At 36.2% G+C, this 13,232-nt stretch overlaps 1 protein-coding gene across 2 annotated transcripts in view; it reads right to left on the bottom strand.

Moving 5' to 3' along the window:
* Positions 1-13,232, bottom strand: part of EDIL3 (EGF-like repeats and discoidin I-like domains 3) — a 481,624-nt gene that overhangs the window by 325,076 nt on the left and 143,316 nt on the right. For both annotated transcript variants that reach the window (XM_011996455.1, XM_011996456.1), the window contains exon 2: positions 1,590-1,718. In XM_011996455.1, the coding sequence (XP_011851845.1) occupies positions 1,590-1,718 (129 nt within the window). The remainder of the gene's footprint in view (positions 1-1,589; positions 1,719-13,232) is intronic.

Genomic DNA, 13,232 nt, shown 5'->3' with positions numbered 1-13,232 from the left:
AAAAAAAAAAAAAATTCTTCTAAGATACTGATTTCTTAATCATTTACCTACATTTGTTTCTCTGATTCCAGATTTGGATCTTTCTAATGGTGCCAAAAATATTACATACTATTATACAAATCGAAGGCACTGCCAATTGGGGGTTGTTGGGCTTAAAATACAACACTAAAATTTTATTCTATTCATACATTCCTACTAGGGGTATTTATGACTCTAATTTTCTTCAGATATACAGACTTTCCTGAGGATATGATTCTCACATTAAACTCTGAAACTCAAATGTACATATTTGAAGCCCAGGTCAAAGTGGTTACAACAGTTTTATTTCAATGGCACTGTGTCAAACCTCCTAAAATATCAGTGAGTTAATAAAAGCCTTAAAAGAGAATTATCTTTGAAGATGAATTAAATGAACAAAGTACTTTTCAGCAATAATATAATTAACTTATTTGGATAACATATATTCATAATGCAAATAAAATTAAGGAAAATTCATTTAAAAAATAAAACACACTACAATCCAGTAACTAATGGCCAAAGATGGTAAATGAATGGTTTTATTTAATTATTTTTTCTTTCATTCAACCAATAGTTGCTGGATTTTTTACTATGCATAAGGTATTAAGTTAGGTGCACTGGGTACAATGATGGGTAATTCAAGCTGATCCCTGGACGCTATTACTTTTCTTTTTCAAAACTATTTCCCCAAAGACATTGAAGTGTCCTGTTTCTCTAAGGTTTATGCTGGTTGACAAATACTTGATCCAAAACATGTTTGGTTTCCTATGATGAACAGATATATTCCATCTTGTACTCTTCTTGGTACTAATGTGAAAAATATATACTTTTTTCAAACTTACTTGTGGGGTTAACTTTGAAAATTATTTCTCTCTTTAGTCAGAGAGAAAATCTCTGCACAAATTTACATGATGTTAAATTATTTTAAAGTATAGCTATTTCCTTAATGGGGACTATCTGGAATTACAGAAATTACTCTAAATCCATAAGTATACATATTTTGGAGACTTTTAAAAAAACTATTCTAATATAACCAATGACACATTAATTTTTGCAGAGCAAATTTTTGAGAAAACTTTGAAGAGCACTGCATCTGGAATATCCTCTTCTTTATATGCTTAGAAATATCAAATACATTTATCACCTAAGGAAAGTAATGATTAGAACAGCTACACAATGCTGATGGATATTAGAAGTCCCTAAAAACATCCTGTTTTACCTACAGTGATAATTTAACTTGAATAAATTGACTTTGGAGTTATGTATTTTATTTGAGAATAAAATGTTAAATTTATATTAATATTAGAAATATGAGAAATGTTATATTTATGTATTATTTGTAGTGTCTTTAAATTTAGTGTTAATTACTAAAAATATTTTAAAACTTAAAGAGCACAATATAATTTCAATATAAACTGGAAATGATAAAATTGAGAATCCTACACAAAAGTAAACTAATTAGCAACATACAGCAATTTTACACCTAATCTCCATAATGCACCACAGCCAAACTGCCAGTTATTCATGGAAACAAAAAGATAACTACTGAAATGCTTAAATTTTGCACTTACCAACCTCCACAACACTAGAACAGTTGGGGTCTGTGAAGCCATCTGGACACTCACAGGAAAAGGAACCATCAGCCAATCCTGGCAAACAGATACCTCCATTTTCACATGGATTGGGATCGCAAATATCACCTAAGGCATTAAAAAAAACAGAAATTGACATTTTTTTTTTCTTCTTAGGCATTGAAACATACTAGTTTACTTTGCTATGGATGTTCCCTTGGCAAAGTCAAAAGTCAGGGTAATATTAAGATTCACACATAAGATTTGCAAGACTCATTTCAAACCATGTACTCAAAATATATATATATATATATATATTATGTAACATGGTAAAAATTGAACTGCATAATTCAAACACTGCCTCTGAAAGCTATTGGTTCAGTTTGGGGTTCCTTCATAATATGTAAAGAGAATGTTGTCTAATTGGTTAATAAATACTAACCTAAATATCTGTAATAGACTGGTGTCATTGATTACTCTGATAAATACCTTCTTTAGTTCCACACAATTTACTCTTTAACTCTTTAAAGGACAGGATTTATTTCTGGATCCCTAGAATCTGGGCTTGTCCATGTGACTTGCTTTGGCTAGTAGGTCATTAACAGACTTGAAGACAACAGAGATTTGAAAAGCACTTGAAGATACCTACTTCCTCTCTTGGAGTGCTGTGATCGCCATGTGAATGAATTCAGGCTAGCTTGCTTGAGATGGGTGAAAGAAATGTTGAAGGATAAGAGAGAAACTGCTACAGAGAAATAAGGTATGACATACATAATGGAAACCCCACAATGCGTGGCCTTGGCTATGGCAATGGGTGGCAGACCGTATCGGGAAAAGCAGTCATGGCCACGAAAAGCTAGAAAAATGGCTACCCATTTTATGTAGCTAGTAACAATTGATAAAGCTGTCATCTGAGGTAACTGGGGAGGTAGAATATGCATATGATTAACTTTTCATATGAGTAAGGAGATTTCCAGGCAGACTATTAAAGCATCAGTTGGCTCTTACTGCCTGCATATGATAAGGTGCTACAATAAAGAGATGAGCTAAATAAAGAATCAGTCCTTTTGAAAAGTAAAGGGAAGTAGTATACAAGAACCAGGACTTGTGTTAGAAAACACAATTGTTTCTAAACTCCCACCTCTTAAAGTGGTAAATTATCGAATGCCAGAAAGACATGGCCCAACATAAATATCAAATCAAGGATGTGGCTATAAACCTCCGTGTGAAAACATTTCAAATAATTCAGACGGAGCCTGAAAGATCTTCTCAGCTAAATAAAAGGGCTTCCAGAGACCTTAAGGATTGTCCCTAAGAAGACTGACATACTCAAAGTAGCACTGATTAAGTCTGGAGTGAAAAAGCAGACTTCAGACAGAATCATGGGTGTGGCTCTATTGCACAGAGGATTTGAATCAGATGCACAAAAATGCATACAGTTTTACAGGGAGCTTTGTAGGTGAAAGTGCCACCTCCTGGACTCAATGAGTATGGGATTTTTCAAAACAAAAAAGCATCTGGGCACCAACTTCCTACTAGATTGTATTTCTTAGTTACGTTATTCTCTGTAAGGTTTTTCACATGAGAATTATTTTAATCTCTTTTCCAGATGAAGCACTTTAAAAATATTTGAAAAATGAAAATTCAGGTTATGATTTCTGTCAAATATAAACCAAGTCATTAGCCACACTAAGATGATAGACTAAAACAGTACATAAGCACTGGAGCAGATCTTAGAAAAGAGAGTCATAAAATGAATGAATGAATGTTTGGGGAATACCAAAGAATTTAGCGTGGCTGGACTATGGAGCATTTAATCTGGAATGGCTAAGAAAGTATAAATATGTTAGATCAGGGAGTATTAAAAAGTGACATTGTAATTTTTAAGATAAGGAATCAATGAGAGTTTTTAACATTTTTAACATGTGTTTTAAAGTTTGGACATGGTCAGATCTAAATTAAGAAGACAATCCTGGCAGCATTTTGAATGGGGTGGTTGATGACTGATAAAGATATTTCAGTAGACTTGCTATCATTTATATACCTATCATCTATCTATCTATCCATCCATCCATCCATCCATCCATCCATCCATCCATCCATCCATCCATTTATCCATCCACACATATAACTAGCTAGCTATCCTTCCATTTGTCTATCAATTTGTCTATCTGTCCTTCTATTCCTTGAGTACCTACTGCATAGTAGACACTGAGGTAAGTGTGGTATATACCAAACTAAATAACAGACTATGGAGCTTAGTGGGAGAGATAAAAATGCAGTAACAATTACAATTATACTAACACAGTAGTAACGCCTGCAATTGGTATACATGATCCAAACTGTGGGACCAGTGGAGATTTTTAAGGAGATTCAGTGCTATCAGGTGATGAAGAGGAGAGAGCATATGCTTAATATTACAGGCAAATATTACAGAGAGCATATGCTTAATATTACAGGCAAACATTAATATTAAGTGTGTAATATTATCTTTACACACTTAAAGGTAAAAGATCATGTTTCATTCCAGGAAGTTCAGGTAGATCACTGTAGCTAGGATATAAATATGTATGAGAAATACAAAATGATGAGGTCCAAAAGGTAAGAAGGCCATCTGAATCAAGGTCTTTTATGCTGTGCCAACAATTTTGGAGTTTGTCTTTAAGCACTGGAAAATTATAAAAGAAATTGAAATACGGGAAAGTATATCACCACATTTGTGCTTTGGAACAATCACTAAGGCAGCAATGTGCTGAATCAGATGGAGGAGGTTGGGCTGAGGGAAAAAGGGAAATGCATTTATTGTTTGAAATAGTCTCAAAAAAAAATGTTGAAGATTCTCTTGACCCTTCATAGAGGTAGCTACAGACAGGGAAATCAAAGTAGGTATCATTTAATATCAAATCTAGTTAATAAATACCAGGTAATGAAACAAGAATAAAAGTTCCCCCAAATTAAGACCCATCCACCTATGTGGAGTAATCAATGTAAGCACACAGTCTCATATTTACATATTTACCTAAAAATAAGAACCCTTCTTTCAGATCCCATTCTGTCCTATAACCAAGTTCTTGCATCAGGTAGTAACTGAGGTAGGCCTACAGTCCTGATATACCCAGGGCCAAAGGAGGTCCCTTTGATTATCCCATCATTATGTAGAGTGCCTTAAGAATCCTTTCTGGTGCCTTAAGAAATCTTTCATGGCACTTGTGCTGCCCTCTCTAGATGATAATGCTAAATCGAGTCAATTTTCTACCAGGCATGTGTGGGCCAGTCATATCATGCTTCTGTGGTCAAAATGAGAGAGGACTATTTGTTCAAGTCTCATTATATCTTAGCGATGCCAACTGTTGTTTAGCTGACATGTTTTTCTCTCTTATGCTTATAATTTTTGTTCTTTTTTGCTCATGGAAACACATTTCTAATACACTATAAAATTTTCATCTTATTTCCTTCATTAACATACTATCTTTTGAAAGGGAGAAAAGAGGTAATAGATTGGAGAAATATGTACAAGGTAGAATCAAGATGACAATTTGACCAAATTGATCCAGGGGTTCATCAAGAAATTTCGGTTGATTTCCAGAGCTCTTGCCTGTATGATTGAGTAGCCATCCTTTATAAGGAAATATAATGGATTTAGTTTTAGAGGTATTATCGTATTTGAAAAGTCTGCAGAAGATCTAAAATGAAAATGTCCGATTAAGCTATTATATAAGTAGATGTAGAATTAAAGAGTCTCTGCTTAAACATGGGTTGCTAAGTATGAACGTTAATACTACATTTCACTGAGTGTATTAAGGGAGTGCAGGGGAACGGAGTGGAGGGGATGAGAGCAGAGAGAAATGAAGACAGGAGTGGTCCTTAGGCACACCAACAACTAAGTGAGGAAAAGATATAAGATTCTCCGTTAAAAGAAAGAAGTTAATGCTTGGCCCATTGTACCCCGGTATAAATGTTCAGTTTATTAAACTGGGGTCTACCATGTCAAAGTCTTCCTGAAATTAATAAGGGTCCCACATGTAACTGTGTTGGGTGGACAGTGGCAACAAAAATCAAAGTTTTGATCTTGGACAAAGTAGAGGATAAACAGCAAACATAATTAGGGTTACTATAGATTTTGTTTAAAATCTGTTTCTCTTTACGTAATCATTAGTGATGCTTTTATCAGATGGCATCTGATCAAGGAGATGCTAAGATAAAGATAAGAGTGTAACAAGTTTATTGAGAAGTAACGTCTGCGAATGACAAAATGAGGAGGAAGCAGAAACTAGCAGGAAAAGCTTCAACTTGCGACATAAGTATGACACCAATAAAGATAAATGGAAGACATGAGGGTGCGGATGGTCGGGGCAGGATTGACCACGGAGAGCCTCAGTCTATAATGCACATTTGAGAGAGTCTTAGCCAATTACACAGGGAGCTCCAGAGCAAAGATTATTGTTGTAAGGATTTCCCCTAGGTCAGCAATGACAGGCACTAGGGCAATCCAGGTAGATTGAGGGTCTAAGGCTCAAGTATGTCCTGAAAGTTCTGCAGGAGACTGCCAGCTAACTACATACTTGCAGTTGGACAGCACATTCTTTCTTAAAGAAGGATTAGAGTTGTACACCTCCATGGGTACCCACAATCCCCGCTCACCTCAGATATGTCCTGATTTGAATGAGTTATATGGTTACTTAGGTCAAAACCATCATATCTCAGGCTATTTCCTCTATTCAGCCATAATCCCAGCGGTTAGTACAGATGTGGGTTGATAAGTGAAAACAAACTCTCTCGGCTAGAATTTCACGTCTAATTAAAATACACAGTACGGACTTCTGATCCTCTGTTATGTCAGTTTATCTAAGGTAGTAGCACCTCAGGTAAGAAATTCTGACTAAAATGCAATAGGTTCTCAGCCTTTAAATCAACATTTTTTTCTGTTTGTTTCCCAGTAGATATGTTGGTAGAGTTTGTTTTTTTTTTTTTTTTTTTTTGAGATGGAGTCTTGCTCCATGCAGTGGCGCCATCTTGGTTCACTGCAAGCTCCGCCTCCCGGGTTCACGCCATTCTCCTGCCTCAGCCTCTCGAGTAGCTGGAACTACAGGCGCCTGCCACTTCGCCCAGCTAATTTTTTGTATTTTTAGTAGAGACGGGGTTTCACCGTGTTAGCCAGGATGGTCTCGATCTCCTGACCTTGTGATCCACCCACCTCGGCCTCCCAAAGTGCTGAGATTACAGGCGTGAGCCACTGCGCCCGGCCTGGTAAAGTCTTTTAAAACTGCAATGACGACCAGTAGAAGAGGTTAGGCTAAGGAAAGGAAAACAGGGTAATATAAGATTTCATAGTTCTTTATCCTACTGTCAGCATGCTCCTAAAATATACTTCTGCATATTGTAATGTGTGTAGCATTATACCTTGATGTTTCTTGGCCGGCTGGCCTCACCTGCTTTAGATTAGGACAGATGTGTTTAGTTTCATTCTAACCATGTTTTATGGTTCCATCTGCAGTTTATGGCAGATTCAGGCAAATTAAGCTGATGCCGATTTGCCTTTTGGCAATAGAACAAAGCAATTATTTTTCCCAGGGGCAAGAAATCATTGCAGGCTAAATTTAACTTACTGTTTGCCTGCTCTTTCCACCCACTCTCCAGAGTTCTGATCGGACTGCATATTCTGCATGAAATCAATGTTGGCTTCATTCTTCTCACTGACCTCCCACCTGTTGCCTGTCACCTCATGTTCAAGGTGATTTAGGGACTATCTTATTTTACTTCATTACCCATTTGCAATCCATGACCTTTTAGCCTCAACAGCAAAGTGTGTGAGCACCTATAAAATACTATTTGGTACTGCAGAAGACAATGGTTAAAAAAAAACCCTAAAAGCCTAAAATAGGTACCTTTATGATTGTGCTCGTGCATTTTCTGTGAGCTTAGTGTATAATTATACAACTTCTCATGCCATACAAAGAAGAAAATTCTATAATGGTACTACTGAGAATCAGGTAGAAAGGACAGCTGATTTTGTTCACGGATAGTTAAACTCTTGGATAGTTTATGTGTTCAGGATTCTTTATATGTTAGTGTTTGTCTCCAGTAGACATATCAGATAATTACTGAATCATTTATCACATATTCATATGCCACAAATAAATAAGGTAGCACTCACTGTAATAAAAGCCATGAGAGGAGGGAGAAACAGGCTGAAGAGAAAAACAACAAATAAAACTGGTTATTTATGACAGTGAAGCAAGGCCTTCACATGAACTGCACATTCAAGGATAAACTAGAGTCCGTGATGTGAAAGTCTAAGGAAGAGCATTCTAGGCATAGGGAACAGCAAGTGGTCAGCCCTCATGACAGGTAAGACAGAGATGATTTCAGGAACAGAAACGAAGACAGGGGAAAAACTCTCAATAAATGTTTATTGCCACCCACACATTTTTAATAGAAACTGATTGATAATTTAAAGCCCAACATTTGATCCTCTGTGTTCCTGGTAATCAAGGGCAATTCTACTAAGCTTATTCTTTATATGCAGTAAACATCTACTGAACATATGCTATTGTATTAATATTTACTGGCTAATGTACTTATGAATTTATATGTTGAAATCTTTCTTACATATTAATGTATTTACATAGTACTGTTAATGTATTTATGTATTGACAGTTATATAAATATCCTAATAATTTATTAAGATGAATGCATGCTTCTTCATTTTTTTTCTGCTCTTTTCAAAGTGCTGGCAGCCACCTAGAATATGTCTGCACCATCATCCCTGCCCTCTCTCCATTTCTGTAAACAAATTTGTATACAGATACAGAAGTAAAAGCAAAAAAGTAGTAATATATCACAATAGAATGTTACCTCACTAACACAAGACATTATTTAATTTCTTCAATATCTCAACAAACTAAATGTGAAGGACATTGCAATACATACTTACATGTGAAAAGGTAAAATGCAGACACCATTTAAATTCATGTTTTGCATCTGTGACAATGCAGCTCTGTGCGTTACAACCTCATCTTCAATCTATTGCTTTCCCATTGAACTGTACTATCAGTTCACTTAAAAACTGAAAGAAAATAAAGGTTTTGCCTCCTATTGTAGAAATCAGAGTTTTGAACCAATATATAAACAGAACATTTGACAAAATGAGCCAACTCTAGTGCACAAGTAATAATTCTAGTTAAAATTAGATAAAGTTCATGAGCATTTGCATACTCAAATTGGTAAAACTCACAGAAAATGTTAGCACCCTTATGACTTACTGCCTATGAAATTGTGTGGAACTAAATAAATGTCATTTTTAAAAATCAACAATAGCCTCACAGTTTACTTTTGTGCCTCTTTAGAGACAATTTGTGTTGAATATTGATATTTCACTTGTTGAACATTCTAATGAGTTTGATGCATAGGTTTTAATTTAAAGCCTTCTCTCACAATTAAAGCTTATGAGTGTGGCAAATTTTAATTTCAAATTAATGTGTTAAGAAGGTGCAATCTGATTCTTACCTTCATATGTACTTTTAAAATAAATTCTAGTTATTATTGCAGACCACCTTGCAATTTGGAAGTGTAGAGAGGGAAATAAGATACAAATGTCAATAGGAATAATTGTATCTTCATTGATAGAATCTGCCATTTTATTGATAAATCATTAGGCATCCTTGCAGTAAAAGACCATCCATCTCCACCTCAGTGTCCACAGAGTCCAAAAATAACCACGGAGGACACAAGTCAAGTAAATGAACAAAGAAACCTCTTAGACTTAGACTCACTCAAAACCACATTAATGCTAATTTAAAGCAGGGCATCTCTTAGATGTTATTCAGTGGTTTGCCTCACTATTTTTAAGACATTTTTCTTTTTAGTTAGGTTTTCAAATGCTAAGGGCATATTGGACTGAACAAAATAAGGAGAAAATCTTCTGTTCAGTGTTGAGTATTTGAATTTCACAGCTGATGACATAAGGCTTCAATCAAGGTCTATACTGGATATAAAGACAAAAATGTTTTGGGCTCTAACATTTTGAAAAACAAAATCTTTTCACATATTTTTTAGTTTAAAACACTCTGGAGAGTCCCTTAAAATAACAGAACCCACAGTTTCTAGAATTGAAAGGGACATTCGAAATGATCTAATACAGTGGTTCTCAGACTTTACTGCATATTAAAATCACAGGCTAGGGAGAGGCTTTTCAAATATCTTATGCCCAGTCCAGTGAAATCAGAATCTCTGGGGGTGGTTCCCAGCCCTCCACATTTCCTTAAAGCTAATCTGAATATCTCAATTTATTCAACAAAAAGGACAAAGGAATAGGAGAAACCAAGGAAGAAAAGAAAGGAATTAAAGAGACAGTTTGGAAGTTAGTTTGTATTTTCCTGCCTTTGATCGGGAGAAAGGCAAATGAGGAAGGTATTTATGTGACCACGTTTCTTTGTTAATTCACTGAGTTAAGAAAAAAATCATTTGCAGGAAGCTACAATCGGCAAATCATAAATAAGGGCACTCACTATGTTAGGGAGAATAGAATAGCTACTATTTAATATTAACATGCATTCCCTACGAATGTGTATTCCTTACAAAATAAGTAGGGAAAATTTTGTAAATACCCAGTAAATTCAACCATAAACTACATTTCTCAAGGTTGATTGTTTTTTGGGAATTTTTTTTTTTTTTAGGTGAAGTCTCTATCACCCAAGCTAGAGTGCAGTAGCATGACCTCGGCTCACTGCAACCTCCACCTCCCAAGTCAGGCCATTCTCATGCCTCAGTCTCCTAACTAGCTGGGTTTTCAGGAATGTGCCTTTATGCCCAGCTAATCTTTTTTAGTTTAGTAGATATGGGGTTTCACTGTGTTGTACAGCCTGGTCTTGAACCCCTGAGCTCGGACAATCTGCCCGTCTTGGCCTCCTAAAGTGCTAGGATTACAGGTGTGAGCCACTGCGCCCCTGGTCCCAAGCATTTTTGACTATATGATTTCTACCTATGAAGAATATCCATCCAGTCATTAGTTATTATTTACTGAATATTAACTGAAGCCCATCTATATGCCACTAAAAGTCATAACTGCTGCACATATTACAGGGTCCATGATAGACAAATTCATGTTCTCAAAGACTCTCACAAAAAGACACAAATAAGTTGATAAGTAGTTACCACTGCTTGTTAAGTCCAAGAAAGCATTAGAGAGGGACACCAAACTCAGAACTGTGAGTCAAGAAGCCTTCTGAGAGCAAGTGACCTTCAATTAGAGACCAGAGTGAGCACCGGCGTTGCATAGTTCTGTGGGTTCAGTTTAGCTACGGGCTAAGAAGTATTGTCTTGCTTTGGAAAAGGTGATGTTCCTTGATAACCTAGATGAAGGCACATCCACAGGAGTGTTAGGCATCAGTGCCAGCCTGCATTAGGTTAAAGAATCAAAGGGATAGGGGTATTAGAAGTAAAGATGCAATTCTTTCAAGAGTTAGATGAAAGCATGGCAGTGTATTATGTGGGATATACCACCGTGATTTAAGAAAATCAGGGGGGCAGAGTTGGCATCCTACTCTGCTACTCTCTAATTATTCTGTGTCTCTAAATCATTGTTTGCTTTTTCAAAAAATGGTAGTGGGTAAAGATTAAATGTTATAATGCAGGTTACAAGTTTAGTGAAGTTCCTGCCATAGAAAGTGCTCGATAAATGTTAGTCAAATACCTATAGAAATCCAGTGGGACACATTTTGGAAATATATTTAAAACATCAGAAACCTGATGATGTACATGCTGATAGAAGTAACTACTAGAAAGAAGAGGTTAAAGATAACAGGAGAGAAGGAATAATCAGACGGGTGACGACATGTGTAAAAATAAGATGAATGAGCCTCGGAGTACATGTGGAAGGGTTCAGCTTTGACTCAAAGAGGAAGATGTACCAGGAAGTTTGAGCCTGGATGACACAAATTGAAGGAGTTTTGGCCAGGAATGATGGCTCATGCCTGTAATCCTAGCACATTGGGAAGGTGAGGTAGGCAGATCATTTGAAACCAGGGGTTCGAGACCAGCCTTGGCAATATGGTGAAACCCTGTTGGGTTAGAGGCATACGAAGAATGCAAAAATTAGCCAGGCGTGGTGCTGTGCACCCATAGTCCCAGCTACTCGGAAGGCTGAGGCATGAGAATCCCTTGAATCCAAGAGGTGGAGGTTGCAGTGAGCCGAGCTTGTGCATCTGCACTCCAGTCAGGGTGGTAGAGCCAGACTATGTCTCCAAACAAACAAACAAATTGAAGGAGTTCCCATTTGAAGTTTTCTGTGTAGTAGGCTGCTGAGAATGTGATAGGATCAGAAGTTTGAGAAGGATAGAAGGTAAAATGCGCCTGCAGTAAATAGAAGGCTGTTGTTTGGGAAAACATAGAAAAATGATGGAGGAAAAGTACTGAAGGACCAAACAAGAATTGATAATGTCAACATGTACCCCATTGTGTACAGCTGAGATAGTGCAGGCACACAGCAGATGATGGATCCAGGCTTGTGGTTTTTACCAGATAGGTGTAGTGAGGGTCGATAGCAACGGAGTGACACCTGACCACTTTATGTTTGTTGAAAAATGCACAATATAGCTTACTGAACCTTATGCTTTTAGAATATACATTTTTATAATTATGCAACAATTACAAACCCAGAAAATTGTTCTTTCAGAGAAGATTGCAGTGCTTCAGTTGACAGCAGAGGACAAACTAAAAGATTGAATTTGGCTGCCGTATATAAATAATGTAGCACATCATGATGGCAACAGTTAGTCCATCAATCTCTGTCAAGAACACAAACTCACACCGACTTTATAAAAACAATCAAGTGCTACAAAAAAGATGAAATTCAGTGCCTTGTCCAGCTGTAGACATTACATAGAATCTTCTCATTTAGATCTCAGATTTTGAATTCTTACTTTTCTAAGCATAAATCTGGTCAGTCACATATAAAAATAACCTCCAAGAAAAACAAGTCAAACACAAATTGGTTAACTTGATCACTTAATAAGCAAAGTCACCTAAAAGAAGAACAGAACATTTTGCTAATCACTAAACTGTTATATCAATTTTTCAGGCAGAAAGGTATGTAATGTTAAAATTAGAGAAAAAAAATTGCAAAGCCTAATTTCATGCTTTAATTATATCTTGTTTAAAAAGTCATAATTTAACACAGCAGTAAAATGTCTTAGTTTCAAATTACAGCACGTAAAAGCCAAACGAGTATGTTTTCCTGTTGAGAAAATTTACCTTATACTGTAGCCCCAACTATTTATTGCCAGGATGTTTTAAGTCCCCTGATTGCATAACATTATAAACCATGTCACCAAACTTGACTGTATATGCTTATCTATTTGGTGGTTGGCAAATACAGAGACATCATCAAAATTGAAAGTGGTAATCTTTCAACTGAAAATAGTCAATAAACAGCTAGTTAAATTTAGAATAGAAGTCATATTTTAAAAGTCAGGTTTAGTTACCGTAGCCTTGTAGTATAGATTGAAGTCAGGTAGCGTGATACCTCCAGTTTTGTTCTTTTGGCTTAGGATTTTCTTGGCAACGCGGGCTCTTTTTTGGTTCCATGTGAATTTTAAAGTAGTTTTTTCCAATTCTATGAAGAAAGTCATTGGTAGCTTGATGGGG

The sequence above is a fragment of the Mandrillus leucophaeus genome, unplaced genomic scaffold (genome assembly GCF_000951045.1).
Source record: "Mandrillus leucophaeus isolate KB7577 unplaced genomic scaffold, Mleu.le_1.0 Scaffold515, whole genome shotgun sequence".
NCBI lineage: Eukaryota > Metazoa > Chordata > Mammalia > Primates > Cercopithecidae > Mandrillus > Mandrillus leucophaeus.
The sequence above is the reverse complement of the archived record's forward strand: the minus strand, read 5'-3'. Positions and strand labels throughout refer to the sequence as shown.